Source organism: Rhinoraja longicauda, chromosome 6 (genome assembly GCF_053455715.1).
Source record: "Rhinoraja longicauda isolate Sanriku21f chromosome 6, sRhiLon1.1, whole genome shotgun sequence".
Classification (NCBI taxonomy): domain Eukaryota; kingdom Metazoa; phylum Chordata; class Chondrichthyes; order Rajiformes; family Arhynchobatidae; genus Rhinoraja; species Rhinoraja longicauda.
Window position 1 is genome coordinate 40,433,009 of NC_135958.1, and position 18,950 is coordinate 40,451,958.

Genomic DNA, 18,950 nt, shown 5'->3' on the forward strand with positions numbered 1-18,950 from the left:
TGAGAGAAGGCAGGAACAGGATATTGAGTTGGATGATCAGCCATGATCATATTGAATGGCGGTGCAGGCTCGAAGGGCCGAATGGCCTACTCCTGCACCTATTTTCTATGTTTCTATGCTGGTTTAAACCGAAGATAGACACAGACTGCTGGAGTAACTCAGCGGGACAGGCAACATCTATGGAGAGAAGGAATGGGTGACGTTTCGGTTCGAGTCCCTTCTTCAGACAAATGTTTTCTTCTCAGTTGTGCTATTTACAGCAATTTTTTTAATTCTACATTGCAGTAAAAGCTCAATTATCCACAGATGATCTTCCCCTGCCACAAGTCAGCCCAGGTGCTCTATCAATCCTGTCCCCAATACTGACTCCGTCAATCCATCAGAGGTGGACACAAAATGCTGGAGTAACTCAGTGGGACAGGTAGCATCTCTGGAGAGAAAGAATGGGTGACATTTTGGGTCCAGACCCTTTGTGTCAGTTGGTGAAACAGATCTTCGAATGAACTACCGATAACCAAATGGACGCGCACCAAAATGAGTTCACCTACCCGCTGATGGGAATCCAACATAACTGTGTGTCTGGGTGCAATCCCAAGCTGCACTATTTGCTGAATTTTCTCCACAGATGTTCTGGCAGTCAAAAGCCCTGGAGGCAGGTCCTTCAGCAAAGCTTGCTCGCGAAACACTGATGCTGAGAAGGTACATCAGAAAAATGCAAGTCTTTTTAAATTTCTTAAGTGACTGAAATGTAAAACAATTTTACACAGATAATAATGATGTTTTTTAAAACTATTTACACTGCATAATCAGCATCAGATAATCAATCATATCACGTTTTGTCTAAAACTCATTTTAATTTAGTTTAGTTTAGAGATACAGCGCGGAAACAGGTCCTTCGGCCCACCGAGTCCGCACCGACCAGCGATTCCCGCACATTAACACTATCCTACACACACTAGGGACAATTTACACTTATACCGAGCCAATTAACCTACAAACCTGTACGTCTGTGGAGTGTGGGAGGTAACCCAAGATCTCGGAGAAAACCCACGCTGTCAAGAGGAGAATGTACAAACTCCATACAGACAGCACCCGATCGAACCCAGGTCACTGGCGCTGTAAGCACTGCAAGGCAGCAACTCTACCGCTGCGCCACTGTGCCACCACTTTGTTGTAGGATAAAAATTGATAAACGGTCTCTATCCAAAACGTCACCCATTCCTTCTCTCCAGAGATGTCGCCTGGCCTTCTGAGTTACTCCAGCATTTTGTGATCTCAAATGCTCAAGACCTGAAGGTCAGAGACATGTCAGTAAATATACTCACTCACGTTTATCAATGACAACAAATGTCTTTCAGCCCGTCTGTTTGTCCAAACAATACACACTGATGTTTCAATAATCCCGACAGCAAGGATTCAGTTTAATTACATTTATTGGCAAGTACGAAAATGTCAATAATCATAGTGCTTCATGATCAAGGATATCATAAGCTGTTCACCAAGAGGAATAAAATGATACTTTAGAGATACAGCGCGGAAACAGGCCCTTTCGGATAAATAGGATATTAACACTATCCTACACCCACTAGGGACAATTTTTACATTTGCCCAGCCAATTAACCTACAAACCTGAACATCTTTGGAGTGTGGGAGGAAACCGAAGATCTCGGAGAAAACCCACGCAGGTCACGGGGAGAACGTACAAACTCTGTAGAGACGGCACCCGTAGTCAGGATGGAACCCGCGTCTCCGGCGCTGCATTCGCTGTAAGGCAGCAACTCTACCGCTGTGCCACCGTGCCGCCCTTAGAGGTACTGGTTTCCAAGATGCCACTGTTCAGTTACTCCAAATCCATTCAGATTGTTTCAGAGCGAGCTCGACCTCTTACTTCAGAATTGGCAAGAACTGTTGCCCACCAACGCGTTCAGTCAACTACGAGATGGAAGACTGGGAGAGTAAAGGTTGAATGCTATACACTTGCCAGATTGTAACTAAGGTTGTTCCTCCTTTAAAAAGTGGTGGACTACTTCATCGGCAAAAAAAATAAATCACAATGTACAGTTCTTCCAACCATATTCTAACTGGCGGGGCCAATAAAATTCATTTCTGAATACAAAGCAAATTTGGGCAACTTCAAGAATGTTATTCTATACTGACAAATCAAAGAATTTTATGAATAATTTGACTGACCTCCTTGCATGTAATATGTGGCGGCCTGTTATGCATGAATTTTAATATGTGCTTAATCAATTTTTGCAGACAGTGGCTTTCCATCCATCCAACGCCCTTGCTGGATGCAAACAATTACAAGATATTGACTGAAATTATTAAAAAACAAAAATATTCTATGAGTAATCATATAATAAACTTACCAATAAAAGATCCCCTGGCAGATGTGCTGGCATTATGATTATCGGAGTCAACACCATCACCATCACATAAAGGTTCGCTTCCTGACCCAGTAACCTGTACAGAAAATTATTTGTTATTTTCAAACTGAACTTCCTGCTCCCAGAATTTGAGAGTTATCTTTCCCGTGTTTAAAATGAAAATTGCTCACTTATGTGCTCTTTTTTATTTCATAGAAACATAGAAAATAGGTGCAGGAGGAGGCCATTTGGCCCTTCGAGCCAGCGCCGCCATTCATTGTGATCATGGCTGATCATCCACAATCAGTAACCCATGCCTGCCTTCTCCCCATATCCCTTGAATTCCGCAAGCCCCTAAAGCTCTATCTAACTCTCTTTTAAACTCATCCAGTGAATTGGCCTCTACTGCCTTATGTGGCAGAGAATTCCACAAATTCACAACTCTCTGGGTGAAAACGTTTCTTCTCACCTCAGTTCTAAATGGCCTCCCCTTTTTTCTTAGACTGTGGCCCCTGGTTCTGGACTCGCCCAACATTGGGAACATTTTTCCTGCATCTAGCTTGTCCAGTCCTTTTATAATTTTATACGTTTCTATAATTTTGTACGTTTCTCATCCTTCAAAATACCAGTGAGTTTCCTAATTTAACCGCTCAGAATATTGTCAAAGCAAGTTGGGTGGAGTACCTCAAGGAGAAGATCGCCAAGGTTCTGATGCTGCTTCATCAACCGAACAACAGCCTCGCGGGACAGAAGGTCTGAAGAACATCTCCCTTTCTGTTTGCGTGATCTCGAGCCTGAAGGAATTAAAGATATTGTGGAATATCCAAAATGTCAATTTATGACCACATCTGCAAATCAGAGTAATCTCGAACACCATCAAAAATACAATGAGGCTACAAAGTGCACAAGAGTTGGCTCCGGTGCACACTTCATTCACCACAGTTGAAAACATTCTTTTGTTATTATCATTAGAACAAAACTACTCCATAAATCAATACAAATCAAATATTTAAAATACTTGGATCCCATGATATTAAACATTAAAAGAATTCTGTATTAAATCTATATGAACAAATTATCAGTATTCCCAGTAATTAACATTATTATTTATGCAATTACAGTTAGTAATTTGTTGCAATTGATTTTAGTTGCCATTTCAAATAACTATTTGCAAGAATATATCAACAGTATTTTAATTGCAATGCATTTTTTTTTTAAATGGGCAAATGTGGCTTTTCCATGTTCTTTAAAAAAATATAAAGGATTGAATTTCTAAGTGTCTTTCTTGACCTCTGGATCTCTAACCATGTTTTGGACCCAGTGAAATATTTTGAGATGCAGTCACTGTTGTTTTGCATGAACTGTAGCAAAGAGATTTCAGTTAGCAAGTTCCCCTAAACAAGAACGTTAAAATGAACAAATGATATGTTTCAGTGATGTGACTGGTGCATAAATATTGTGAAGCAAAATAACTGCAGATGCTGGTACAAATCGAAGGTATCACAAAATGCTGGAGTAACTCAGCGAATGGATCCATTCCTTCTCTCCAGAGATGCTGCCTGACCCGCTGAGTTACTCCAGCATTGTGTGGTGCAGAAATATAGGTCAGCACACCCGAGAGAAGTCCACAGTTCTGCTAAAGAGTTCAACCTGAAATATTAACAGTTTCTTTTTACAGATATTGTCTGTATGATTCGCCCGCCCCGGATCGCGGGGCTTGGGTCGGCCCGCCGCCGACCTTTCACCGTCCGGCGCGGCCTGAAATAGGCCGCGGGATTTTTCTCTGCTCGGCGAGTGCTTCAATGTCGTGAGCCCCGACCGCCCCGACGTGCAGCGGCGACGGCAGCGTCTTCGCCCGCCCCGGATCGCGGGGTGAGGGTCGGCCCGCTGCGGACCTTTCACCGTCCGGCGCGGCCTGGAATGTGGCAACTTCAACAGCCTAACCACGGGAGAAGACGGCAGGGGAAGAGAAAAGACATTCTGGCCTTCCATCACAGTGAGGAGGCGGCTGGAGGAGACTCACTGTGATGGGTGCTTCTTTTTATTTTGTTTTGAGTTGGTTTGTGATTGTGTGTGTAATTGCTTATTTTATTGCTCTTATTGTTGGACTGTGGGTGATGGAATCTCGTCCAAAAGACTTGTTTGTTTGGATGACAATAAAGGTTATTCTGATTCTTATTCTGATTCTGAATAAATGCTGCTTAACCAGCATTTCCAGCGTTTGTTTTAAATTCCAGATTTCTAGCATTATCAGAGTTTTGATTTTCAACAGGAAGTTTGCAGTCATTGATGGGATTTTGTATATCACCTTGGATAAGGCAGCTGTGATTTCAGTTTAATGGGGCAATCCAAAGATGACACTAGTGAGCCAACAACCACCGATCGCCTAGGTACTGAGCGAGTGTTTGTTTAGATTTCTGAGTTTGCCTTCAGGACTTGGCCCCACGGCTGCCAATGAAGAGGCAAGTGGCCAACAACTCCATGCAACATCCATTGTGATGTCAAGGAAGGCAATTACCTGCATTATGAAAAAAGAGTCTCACTACTCTCAGTACCTTTGTCCTCATAACTTCCTGTACATTAACTGGGGTATCCCGTGAGCTGCTACCACTGAATAAGCATTTAAGTCTTGATTAGTACAGGTGCCAGGGGTTGTGGAGAGAAGGCAAGAGAATGGGGTGAGGAGGGAGAGATAGATCAGCCATGATGGAATGGCACAGTAGACTTGGTGGGCCAAATGGCCTAATTCTGCTCCTATCACTTATGAACTTACGTCCTTTGTTAATTGATTGTGTTTACCTATTGAGTTACATCATAATTGCACTCTTTCAAAAGGTCTTGTTGGTTTTTTTCTTCAAAAGTCTACACTTTGAAGAATATTTACTATACTTTCATCATAGTTTAATTAGCACATTTCCTTCAAATCTTATTGATAAAGCTGATTTATCCCCCCCATTGAACCATCAGGAGAGTCTCTCCTAGGGTTGCCAACTGTCCCGTATTAGCCGGGACATCCCGTATTTTGGGCTACATTAGTTTGTCCTGTCCAGGACCGCCTTTGTCCCGTATTAGTAGGGTCGCCAACTTCCTCACTCCCAAATAAGGGACAAAGGGTGACGTCAACGCCCCGCGCCCCATGTGACCTCACCCAGCCAGCGGCCACGTGCTCCCGCTCCACCAATGGCGGCCGCCCGGGACAACCCTAGACTCACCACATATTTCTACAGCATTACCTCACCAAGTAGCCAACCATCAACAACCAGGACTTCCCACTGACAAGAAGCTCAACTGGACCAGCTACACAAATAGCGCAACTGCAAAAACAGGTCAGAGATTAGATGTCCAACAACAAATCACTCACTTCCTTATTCCCCAACCCCCCACATCTTCAAAACAAGAGGTAGGATCACGATGGAATATTCTCCATTTGCTCGATCAACACAATGCCGGTTGCGAAACACTTTAACTCCCCCTCCCATTCCCACACTGACCTTTCTGTGCTGGGCCTCCTCCATTGTCAAAGTGAGGCCCAGCGCAAATTGGAGGAACAGCACCTCATATTTCACTTGGGCAGCTTACAACCCAGCGGTATGAACATTGACTTCTCTAACTTCATGTAACCCTTGCTTTCCCTCCCTCTCCATCCCAGTTCTTCGACCAGACTGACCTTCCCCTGATTACATTTTGCTCTGTTTGCTTTGTTGTCACCTTCTCCTAGCTAACGATGATCTATTCTACATTTTCCTTGATCTCCATCTCTTTTGATCTCTTGTACTTCCTGATCTCTGTGACTCCCTCTCCCCGACTCTCAGTCTGAAGTCCGACCCGAAACGTCACCCATTCCTTCCATCCAGAGTTGCTGCCTGTCCCGCTGAGTTACTCCAGTATTTTGTGTCGATCTTCAGTGTAAACCAACATCTGCAGTTCTTTCCTGCACAATAACAACATTACTCAGGGAACCTGATGCTATTCTATGATAATGTGTTTCACTGACTTGCCATTCACTGACCTATCTATACCTTCACATGCACCAGGATGCTGTGTGTTCAACCAACAAAATGTAGAGCATTGTAGCTGCTTAGCAGTCAGAGTGATACACCACAGAAATAAGCCCTTTGAGCCAGCTCATCCTTGCTGACCAAGATACCCCAACTAATGCAGTCCCATTTATCCTGAGTTCACCCCGCATCTCACTAAACCCTTCCTATCCATGTATCTGCCCAAATTTGTTTTAAATGTTGTTATAGCACCCACCTTAGCCACTTACACTGACAGCTTGTTCCATATACCCACCACCATCTCGATGAAAAATCTGGCCTTCATGTTCCCATTAAATCTTTTTGCTCTCATCTTGAATCTATGCTCCCTCATAAACATTTCAGATACACGAGTGCATGCATGTTAACAGAATGCAAGGTCAGTGCAGATAACAGTGCATATACCCTTCTGCTTCACCTAACAAACATCACCAAACAATGCTTGGCCTTGGGCAAAGCGTGTCCGACTTTCATTCGGCACGTATTTTAAAAGACTGATTATAATCTCAGGGGAAACTCACCCAACAATTGCGAGAACGTTTTTCTTCGAGTGACATCAAATCGACAGTCGGACGGAGCATTACTGGACATTCTGACCTTCGCACAAAAGAACAACTCTGCAGAGCATAAAATACACCTTTGAATTCAGTTGTCGTGTCTATTTCGTTCCTACTCCACTGTGAAACTGGGTTATCTTTCAGAGTTGGAGTGCACTAACCACTGCAAATATTAATATATAGCTCGAAATGGTGTATCATAGTAATATCATCAACCATGCCTTGGATTAGTAAGAATGGATCAGTTTCTACAAAATGGACAGAGTGCTGGAGTAATTCAGTTATAGCAGCTCCACTGGCTGCTGTTGTGGCCCTAAATCACTGGGTAACTGTATTGCAAATTGTCACAGACTGCATGCATTTTGCAAAGATGTGCCATCAACAGCAGATGACTCGCTTCTTGTACTAATAATCTTGTCTGTACATCTGCTGGGGTGCATTGAACACCAGCGCACATGACAATAAGGAGATTTCATTGCTCCTGGTCTTTCCCTCCCTCCTGTGCTCCAGTCCACTTCCGCATTGGCGCCGGTCCCGCCCCCTCGCCGCTGTCTGATTGGACGTCTCGTACCCGAAAGTCGCTGCTGATTTGCGGGCGGCGTGTGATTGACGTTGCGGGGGGGAGTGCCCCGCCCCCCTTTGGCTGGAGTGTAGCAAAGTTCAGCTCCATCACTCTCTGCTGCCCAGTTATCAGTTTTAGACAAAACAACCCAGCTGTGCATGCCTCGCCTTCCCAAACTTTAGAGAACAACTTGTAATAATGGAAAGAAAATGTGCAGCAAGTGAGTGGTGTTTTACTTCTCTCAAAGTGGTGTTCAGTTGCAGTTTTCCCGAATAAAAAGGTTGGGGGGTTTTTTTTGTGTCATTCACTGCCCACAAGATGAAGCAGCTAAAATGTTGCCCTTGCTTTCCACATAATACTCATAAGCAATGTGATGGAGGTGTTGTGTGTGTGTTTGGATAAATGTTCAGCCCACCTGTGCAAAGAAAAAAAGTTAGCTGTCCAGAATTTTAATCTGTGACTTGATTTTTTTTTAAACATATCCTTCCCCCCCCCCCAATCTTTTCAGTTGTTTCAAACGGGTTGATGATTCAATTACAAAATGTTTAACATTGTCAATGTTTTAACACATTTTAAGAGGCTGAGGGCAATTGAATAAAAGGAGGAGGAGAGATGGGGGAGTGAGCAAATTTACTGATAGGGTTTCATTTCTGTTGGGGAACTGGTGCTCACTGGTGACCTTTTCGAGGCAACAAGCATGCTTTTATATAAATTGCCCTTAATAAATCAAAGATTTAAGGAGAAACGTAAGGAGGTAACAATGACAAGAGCGTAAGCTTGCTATGCAAAAACAGTTAACAGGTGCAGGGCCATTTGTAAAAGCCTATAGTGAGCCTGCTCAGCTATTCAGCCGTCTATCAGCAATTCAGTAAGGTGAACTTCTGTATCAACTTCACTTTTCCATCACGTCAACTCCCCCTCTCTCATGCCCCCCCCCCCCCCCCCCCCCCCCCCCCCCCCGCTCTCTCTCTCACCCCCCTCCCCCCCTTCTCTCTCTCTCTCTCTCTCTCTCTCTCTCTCTCTCTCTCTTTTTCTCTCTTTTTCTCTCTCTTTCTCTCTTTCTCTCTCTCATGCCCCTCTCTCTCATGTTCCCCTTTCTCTCTCTCTCACACACACTTCTGGGACACCCCCTGAATCCTTTTAGTGCTTGAAACTCTATTGATCACAATTTTGAACATACTTAGGCATTCATAGCCTCCTTGGGACCAGATAATTACAAATATTTGCTGCTCTCCAAGTGAAGAAATTATTCCTCGTCTCATTGACGGACTCTTACCCTGACTCTGAATTGCTGTTCTTGATATCCAACTGTGGCAACATATCTTCAGTATATTCCCTGTCTTGGCTTTTAAGAATTCTTGATATTTAAGAATATTTAAGATATTGAAAATCCGCTGCACTGTTCTTACTGCAAAAGTTGATAATTGAAAATTTCTCTAAACTTTGTCTCATCTGCTGACATTTTGTCTGACCGGTTAACCAATCTCCCTTGTAGCTTCTGTGCATTCTCTCAATTTACTTTTATTCCTGACTTTGTGTTTCTAATAAATGTGGTTGTATTGTTCTCAGAGAGGGGGGAGGGGGTGTGGGGGCGTGAGAGAGCGGGGGGCATGAGAGAGGGGGAGTTGACGTGATGGAAAAGTGAAGTTGATGCAGAAGTTCACCTTACTGAATTGCTGATAGACACAGCTGAATAACTGAGCAGCCGCACTATAGGCTTTTACAAAGGCCCCTGCACCTGTTAACTGTCTTCACTGCTCCTTGTGTTGTATTAACCCCCAAAAAATATTAATTCCCCCTCTGCTTTCCTGTCTGTTACTCAATTCTCAATCCTTATATTGACCCAATCATGTGAGTCATTCCGCGAGGCCTAGTTGAGGGAAGTAACAATCATCAGAGAACCATGAGGGAGAAATTTAGGGCGGCACGGTGGAGCAGCGGTAGAGCTACTGCCTTGCAGCGCTAGAGACCCGGGTTCCATCATGACTATGGGTACTGTCTGTGCGGAGTTTGTATGTTCTCCCTGTGATCACATGGGTTTTCTTCGAGATCTTCGGTTTCCTCCCACGTTCCAAAGACGTACAGGTTTGTAGGTTAATTGGCTTGGTGTAAGTGTAAAAAAATAGTCGCTAGTGTGTGTCGGGTAGTGTTAATGTGTGGGGATCGCTGGTCGGTGCAGACTCGGTGGGCCGAAGGGCCTGTTTCCATGCTCTATCTCTAAACTAAACTTTTTTTTTAAATGATTACGTGTGTAACTGGGACTCGATGAAGGAAATGGGAGTGCCAACTGATGAGATGGACTATTTGATTTGGGGTGAAAAGTCAGTTTCTGTGCTTTGACTCAATGTAGACTCGAGGCCTTAGCTGTACAATGTTAAATAAGGCAGAACGTTAACTCAAACTTCTGCCTCATGTGCTGCCTCATGGTTTGGTGGATGCCTGTTTAAATCAAAAGAAAATTATTTAATCCAAAACCAAAAACAATACAAACATTGGGGGAAAAAAGACTCTTTTTCCATGAAGGAAAAGGTAAGGATTTGGTGAATGTTTTTGTTTGAGGATTAATTACTTCACACATTTGCATTGGTGTAGCTTTACCTCGTCTGTGTGCATTCGATAAATAGTGTTCAGGAAGAATGTTTCATTTAGTTTATCCAAAAGGCCCACTACAACCACTGCAATGGAGTAGTCATCATGAAAGGTTTGTAAGAAGACTAGATGTTTTGTTTGTTTGAATGGAAATAATTATCTTTAAACTTCTGTCTCGTGTTTTTGAGATTACGCCTCATAGCTCTCTGCTAGGTTTCATAAGGTGAAACTCAATCTTGCTCTACCATCGATCTAAGGTGTCAAACCCTGATATCATTTTACCTTGACCATATAAAGGTGGCTGTTTGGAAGCGTAACATCAAGAGGCTTATGAAAATACATTCATCAATAATTAAACCGAAAAACATTCTTGGGACACACAGAAATAACTGGAATTAAGAGGAGTGCGTGACAAATTCAAATGGGCAAACACCTTGTCAAAAAGGCCACTGAGTTAAATGTATGAATTGCAGACACTTGCCAGATGTCAACAGCTGCCACATTATCACAAGAAATTGGGAAAGGCTGGATATTTTAGAGATACAGCACAGAAACAGGCCCTTTGGCCCACCGAGTCCGCACCGACCAGTGTTCCCTGCACACTAACACTATCCTACACACACTTTGGACAATTTACACTTATTCCAAGCCAATTACCCCATCAAACATGTACGTCTTTGGATAATCAATCAGCTATGGAAATCTAGGGAGAGGGAGTCAGTGAGGAATTTGACAACTGAGCTTGTTCTGGCATTTACATTAACTGATCAGTTCGGAGTAACTCTGAAGATGTCCTGTCCTCAAATTTTAGATTAGGCCGAGACTGAGTTAGTAAGGAATTTGGTTCAGAAGGTAGAACGACTTGGGAGTTGATATCAGTCCCTCTGGCTATTGATCCTAATGCTTTGCCTGCCTTTTTAGATGTCACTAACTGTACTGGTGGCTTTAATAACTATGCTCAATACCCATAATTACATAAGGAGTTCCATGGTGTTCGTTCATCTTGTAAATGAGTCAACATTTCCAATATTAGTTCAGCCCTTTAATATATTCTCAATTGCTCTGTATTTGCTTTGCTTTGTCTTTGCTGTATGCAATTTGTAAGGATCTTGAATATATTGCCTTGTGGTTTGGAGGATGCATGTTCAACAATAGTCTTCTAAAGGGAGTTGGAAATATTCTCAAAGGAGAAAATCTGCATTGAAATGCTAAAGAAGCAGGGAAATAATATTAACAAAGTTGCTCAATGAAGAGACAGGTGCAAAGGAAATTATTGCCTCTTAATTCTGCGTATTTAGTAAATCACAATGTTGTGGCTAATGCAGAATGGAGGCTGTTTTTAAGATTAATTATTGTACATTAAGAATAGGAAGGTAGATAGGGAATTAATTTTGGACAGTTTATGGTCAATATGAGTAGGAGGGAACGCAGATGTTGATTTAAACTGAAGATGGACACAGAAAGCTGGAGTAACTCAGCGGGTCAGACAGCATCTCTGGAGAAAAAGGAATATGTGATGATTTGGTTGGAGACCCGTCTGAAGAAGGGACCCGACCCGAAACGTCACCTATTTCTTTTCTCCCGGGATGCTGTTTGACCCGCTGAGTTAGCCCAGCATTTTGTGTCTATCTGTGGTTAATATGATATGATACAGCTAACCTCTCCACCAGTAGATGTTAACTTATTTACATCGGCGAAACCAAGCGCAGGCTCGTCGATCGCTTCGCTCAACACCTGCGCTCGGTCCGCATTGGTCAAACTGATCTCCCGGTGGCCGAGCACTTCAACTCCCCCTCCCATTCCCAGTCTGACCTTTCTGTCATGGGTCTCCTACAGTGCCATAGTGAGACCCACCGGAAATTGGAGGAACAGCACCTCATATTTCGCCTGGGCAGAACATCGACTTCTCCAACTTTAGATAGTTCCTTTGTCCCTCTCTTCCTCTCCTCCTTCCCAGATCTCCCTCTATCTTCCTGTCTCCACCTATATCCTTCCTTTGTCCCGCCCCCCCCTGACATCAGTCTGAAGAAGGGTCTCGACCTGAAGCATCACCCATTCCTTCTCTCCTGAGATGCTGCCCGACCTGCTGCGTTACTCCAGCATTTTGTGAATAATAACCTCAACCAAAGGTTTTATGGATCGTGGGTGTTACGAGTCACATCAGAACTGGCACAATTCACTTTGTCTCAGAACTAAACCGGTGTGTGGAACCGGAAATCATGCTCTTCCCTAATAATAGGTTTTGTAAACAAATTTGGGACAGATCTGGCTTCTGACCACCTGCAACTGATGGATAACATGCCCGTGAAATGGGGATAATTAAACCACATGGATTTGAAAAACATCCTCACTTATTTTGTGAATTTCAGTTGCTATTTTTTTTATTAATGGGTATTCTCAAACCTCTCCAATATAAATTCTTCGCAGTCAAGATAGGGGAGACGATTTTGGAATTTCTAATTCCCTTCGAACATTCACCGCAGCACTTAAAGGCCATGTTTTATCAAATCACGCCTCCATTTGCAATACACATCTGAAGTGCCCTGATAAGCAGTTCCATTCTGTAACTTGGCAGCCTGCAATGCTGCGAACTCGATTTAAATAAATGTAATTTAGCTGCTGTGAGTATAGAGTTGTAAAAGTTAAATTAAACATTTTTGAAATAAATAATTGAATGTTGATAATTGGCAGCTCAGATCCTGATGTGTGCATGTCCTGCTGGTGCCCATTATGCCTTCAAGGGCGGTTTTGGAATTGAATGGAATGGAATTAAATACTTTATTATCACATGTGACAAGTCACAGTGAAATTCTTTGCGTGCATGCCCAAGGTGTGCAAATAGTCACCACATAAAGGGCACTGATAAAGCTACCAAGTACCCCCGCCTGCCCCTCTTTTGTTCTCTTCCCCCCCCTCCCCCATGCCGGGTCCTCCATTGTTCTCCCCCCTCCCCCTCCCCCTCCCCATCCCCCCTCATGGCAGTCCCCCCCACCCAGGGTCCTCCATTGTTTTCATTGCTTCCAGCAATCTGCGTCATATTCTGTCCTTTTCTTTTGATCTGAATGGGGCCATTTTGCCCATCGTATCTTTGTCGGCTCTCAGAATCCCACCTCCTACCTCCTGCTTCCTTGCAATCTATGATACTGAACTTTTTTGGTTGTTGTTTATTGTGGTGTATTCAGAGTATTACGTTTACCTTTCAGTTGTGCTGCTGCAAGCAAGAATTTCATTGTTCTGTTTCAGTTTGACGATAAAACACTCTTGACACTTGACTCTCCCCATCCCCCACTGCCACCCCTACCTTTCTCCTGCCACCCATCTGCACTTGGGGCAATTTACAGCCTCCAGTTAACCTCTCGACGTGTATTTGGGGGTGTAGGAGGATGCCCAAATGGTGACAGAAAGAATAGGCCAAGTCCACGACCACAGACCGTCCTAGGTCAGGTTTGGGCACGGGTCACTGGATCTATGTGGAAGCAGCACAATCGGATACAACCATGTCTGCCACTCACCCCCAGAACGAACATACAACTAGTTTTACCCAATGTTTTTTCAAAATTATTTGACTCCTGAAAATGTCCTTATTTTTAAACTGGTGTGAGTTATTGTGTTTTTTTTTAATTAATTCTGGTATTTTTAAAGATTTATCTTTTTTAATTGCTTTGAATTGCAAACAAGCTCATTATTTTTGTCTGTCCATGTTCTCATTGGCTGCCTGACCCGTTTAATTACTCCAGCAATTTGTGTCTTTTTTTTTGTTGCAAACCAGCCTATTTCTAAATTATATATTTTTTATTTTTTCCTCATTTTCCCCTTTCACTGCGGGCATTGGGGTTAGGTATAAAACAAATGGTTAGATGATATCTCGTTTAGATGTAAAAGAAAATTGATACTTCAAATGAACTGTAAAGCAAATCCACCAGTTTATAACAGATTCCCAACCTTTTACGTCCCGTTTACCCCTGGCAACCTTTCGGAAGTAGATTTACTCCCACCCTGTTTCGTTCAGTAATTTGAGTTTACACTTCTATCATAATAAAGCAACCGACAAAGGGGAAATTTTCAAATACTGTTTTATAACATTAGTGTTTTAAGTTCAAATAACAATAATAATAGCACATAACAATGTTACTTCACTTATTTATGAACAACTAATGATGAACAGATACAGGTAGACCAGAACCAAACACAGTCAGTCAACGAGAACACATCAAACAACATTTATACGTCTAAACTAAATAATAATTTTTTTTTGGAATTATAATTGGAAAAAAAAGTACAAATCCAGAATCAACAAATTTACCCCCTGGGTTGGTGAAAATTACCCCCTGGGGGTAAATGTACCCCAAGTTGGGAACCCTTGGTTTATAATGTCTGGTGGATATATCAGTTCTGCTCCTTTATTCAGAACCATTAGTGGCTCTGCCCAGTGGCTGCACGTGCTCAGTTTCCACATCCTCTCTGTAATGGCGGCTCAACCAGTGCAGCAGCTGGATTGAGAGAAGTAATGGCTTCAACGGACCAATGCATCCGTCAGAAATCACAAAGTTATTTCATTTGCATTCTATCATATGCGGGAAAAATGTTCCCAATGTTGGGGGAGTCCAAAACCAGGGTCCACAGTCTTAAGAATAAAGGGGAGGCCATTTTAAAAAGTGAGGTGAGAAAAAATGTTGTTCACCCAGAGAGTTGTGAATTTGTGGAATTCTCTGCCACAGAGGGCAGTGGAGGCCGATTCACTGGATGAATTTAAAAGAGAGTTAGATAGAGCTCTAGGGGCTAGTGGAATCAAGGGATATGGGGAGAAGGCAGGCACGGGTTAATGATTGTGGATGATCAGCCATGGTCACAATGAATGGCGGTGCTGGCTCGAAGGGCCAAATGGCCTCCTCCAGCACCTACTTTCTATGTTTGTATGAACTATGACTTGACCTTCAATAGTTGCAACAATTACTTTTACCCATTCACCATTAGTGTATTTGCAGCACTAAGCATGATCACCCCCGTTCTCATCTGACAGAGCAGCTTACTATGATGTTTCGTTTTCACACCTCACCCTTCCATATCTCTGTCTCTCCCTCTTCCCTGACTCTCAGTCTGAAGAAGGATCTCAACCCAAATCGTCACCCATTCCTTCTATCCAGAGATGCTGCCAGTCTTGCTGAGTTCCTCCAGCTTTTTATCTTTGTCTATCTTTGGTTTAAACCAGCATCTGCAGTTTCTTCCTACTCTTACTGTCCCAGATTCCTGGGACAGTAATGACACTCCACATCTGCAATAAAAAAACACTTCTCTTAACTCTCTTCTACATCACCTTCACAAGAACAATGGTTTCATGAATTTCTTTGTCACTGGGACTGAGAATGTGTAGACGACTCTCTCTTCCTGTTCTTCCTTCTTTTCCAACAACTCTTTCCCCCTGCTCTCGTAATGAACTTGCATTTTGCTCCAGAATCTCTCTACCATCCCTCTTGACCTCTGTGTCTTGTCATTGAGACCCATTTCTTGGTTCCATGACCCGAATACTCTGACATTGCTGATTACATTTCCGCTCTGGTCTCCAGATTGGCTGATTATCTCTTCTCGGCCATTGCCCCACTCTCTTTCCAAACTCTTTCTCACTCTGATCATACTCTCGTGATTGTGGATGATCAGCCATGATCACAGTGAATGGCGGTGCTGGCACGAAGGGCCGAAGGGCCTCCTCCTGCACCTGTTGTCTATTGTCTCTCAATACCGTATCACATCAGCACATCTTTCAGAAAACGCCTTGACCCCTCTCCGCTTCCCAACTAATTTACAATCTCCCATTCTTCTCCCAATTATAGCCTTCCCAAAGTTGTGTCCACCTTACCCAGCATGCCTTACTTGAATTCACCACTCAAAGTGTTGTCCCTGTTATATCAAATTAAACATCCATAACCAATGTCATTCAGGTACCTGGTGTAGATTTGACAAAGGTATGTGGATGAGACCATGGTTGGAGGCACTTCTTTTACCTATCTGGTCTCGCCAACAATGGAATTACATGCAATGGTCACATTGCACTAGCCTCTGGTGGGTTCAGCAACATCATCGAAAAATATATACCACTGCTAACTTCAACTTTATCTTCCTGCTAATTTTTACCCTTCATTTCTTCTAAATTCTCAGACTGTTTGTCCAACAGTCATAGAGACGCCTTGCTTAGCTTGTTTAATGTTGTCTTTGTTGCTGGGAACTAGGGAATCACTGGAAGTGACACCATTGAGTAGCTCATGGACACAAAATGCTGGAGTAACTCAGTGGGATGGGCAGCATCTCTGGAGAGAAGGAATTCAAAGTTCAAAAACACTTTATTTGTCCCCGTGGGGCAATTTACAAAGGAACGTAGAGTGGTACAAAAACTATTGTGGGGGGGGGGTGGGATTAACAGGGTGAGCATGGGGACAGGGGTGGTTGGGAGTTGAGGAGCTGAACAGCCTTGGGGACAAAGGTTGCCCTTCTCCTCTGTGTCCTACAGCTTGGGCAGCGAAGCCGCCGTCCTGAGGGGAGCCACTCAAACGCAGAGAACAGGACGTGTGAAGGTTATCCTGCCAGTTACCTTAGCATCTGCTGGTCGCGTAGGGTGGAGAGGGCTCTGACAGGGAGCCCAATAATTTTGGAACAGACTTTGGCTGTGCTCTGCAGGGCGGTTTCTGTTCTGAAGGCTGATGGAGTGTAACCAGCAGGTGAAGGAGAATGCGATGAGGCTCTCGATGAAGGAGTATTGAAACGTTATGAATGGGTGACGTTTCGGGGTCGAGACCATTTTTCAGGCTGATGTCAGGGGGAGTGGGCGGTGCATAGATAAGGAAGTGTATCGATAAGGCAGTGTAAGGTGTGAACACAGGAATAAGGGAATGGAGATCAAGGAAAATGTAGAATAGATCATTGTTAGTTGGGCGAAGGTAACATAGTTGGATCTTTGTGCTGAACGTTGCAAATAGTTGCTTTCTGCTGGCAGATTGACAATGCAGTTATGGCCTTGTGATGTCAGTAGCTTTATTTGCAGTCATGAACTGCCTTCACTTTGGATGTGATCCAAATGAGACAGTTCTACTAGTTTGATGACTAAGGAAAAATAGTAAGGAAGCTGTCAAGAAAATGGTTTAAATTTTCTGTAAATTTGAACTAAAATTGAATTCAGCACATTTATTATTATTTCAAAATACACTGATTAAAATTATAGTTCCTCTGAATTAGGGAACTTTTGGAACTGGGAGCAGGAAAGCTGGTGGAATAGGGAGCACAAGGATATCTTTGTATGCAGGCTTTAGGGTTGCACCAAAATTATCTGCTGCATTATGACACTGCAAAGTAGTCTGCAACCAGCAAAACTCAGGGGGTGGATTACAAAGTGAAGTCACGGGAGGTGGAGATTACAAAGATCAAATCAGATGTTGGTGCTTGAAGTCAAGGCAGGCATTTATCATCGAGGTAGGCAAAATTAAACAGAAAATTATTGCCCTGTCGGTGGCAATGTATGAAACTTTATGAAATGGTGATAAATATAATCACTCTGCTGTGATGATGTACATGCAAAAGGTACAGTTGTGACCTCCGATCACGTAATTAAATGCATGAAGTTGCACGTGTTGCATCTTTCAGTGCTGGGAAATTGCTTGCAGTGGAAGTTCTGTAATGCACCTGTGCCAAGATATTTGCATTTTGTGAGACTCAGTCGATTATAATTACGGTCCATCTGATTTTAACTTTGGCCCCATAAAAAGAGGTGAGACAATGTAATAAATGTAGACTAGATTCCGTGGTCGGCAGGAAATGGAGTCAAATCCAGCCCAGTAGTGCCCAATTGTGTGAGGTGTCCTTGTCCCTTTCTCCTCAGCAGTTGTTGGTGAGGTTTAGCTCCGTTTGGGGATTTTGTTCATTGTTAGGTCATAAATGTTAAAGCATCCGAGGATGAATGTATTCTTCTGAAGAAGGGTGTCGACCCGAAATATCACCCATTCCTTCTCTCCAGAGATGCTGCCTGTCCCGCTGAGTCCCACCAGCATTTTGTGTCTATCTATTCTTCAACACAATATTTACTTTAAAAGGTTTTTATTCACAAAATGCTGGAGTAACTCAGCAGGCCAGGCAGCTGCCTGACCTGCTGAGTTACTCCAGCATTTTGTGAATAAAAACCTTCGATTTGTACCAGCATCTGCAGTTATCTTCTTATATTTACTTTAAAAGGACACAATCCACTGCAATTAAATTGAATGCCCAATTCACCCTGTCAATTCCCCAAAGTAATACTTGATACTTTCCACTACATTTCCTTCCAAAGGGGACCCTGGAATAATCTTGACATGGAAGTGGTGGATAGATCATACGGGTAGCACAATCTAGACTGAGATTATTGAGTAGGAAAGAACTGCAGATGCTAGTTTAAATCAAAGGTAGACACAAAATGCTGGAGTAACTCAGCGGGTCAGACAGCATCTCTGGAGAGAAGGAGTGGGTGACGTTTTGGGTCGAGACCCTTCCTCAGACTGATCTAAAGATGGGTCTCGACCCGAAACGTCACCCATTCCTTCTCTCCAGAGATGCTGTCTGACCCGCTGAGTTACTCCAGCATTTTGTGCCTACCTGAGATTATTGGTATCTTATTGATAAAGCCTATTGATATCCAAGAGTTTCTGTTTGTGGAATGACTGTTTGAGAAGGGTGTTGAGCATTGTAAATGCACTGGTGAGAGATTTGAAATTATTGCTCAGGATCGGACCCTATGTTTTTCAGATGCTTTGAGTATTTACTAAGAGCACACACTGTTGGAGCATTGGGTGGTGCCTGTCACAACTAGGCCACTGTGTAT

General features: G+C 43.2%; 1 protein-coding gene across 1 annotated transcript in view; it reads right to left on the bottom strand.

The window, feature by feature from the left end:
* fanca (FA complementation group A) overlaps nucleotides 1-7,461 on the bottom strand; it is a 119,890-nt gene extending 112,429 nt beyond the window's left edge. The window contains exons 1-4 of the mRNA XM_078400856.1: nucleotides 6,928-7,461; nucleotides 3,054-3,163; nucleotides 2,373-2,466; nucleotides 549-691 (exon numbers count right to left, since the gene is read on the bottom strand). Coding sequence (XP_078256982.1) covers nucleotides 549-691; nucleotides 2,373-2,466; nucleotides 3,054-3,163; nucleotides 6,928-6,997 — 417 coding nt within the window. The 5' untranslated portion in view covers nucleotides 6,998-7,461. The remainder of the gene's footprint in view (nucleotides 1-548; nucleotides 692-2,372; nucleotides 2,467-3,053; nucleotides 3,164-6,927) is intronic.
* Between the last annotated feature and the right edge of the window lie 11,489 nt (nucleotides 7,462-18,950).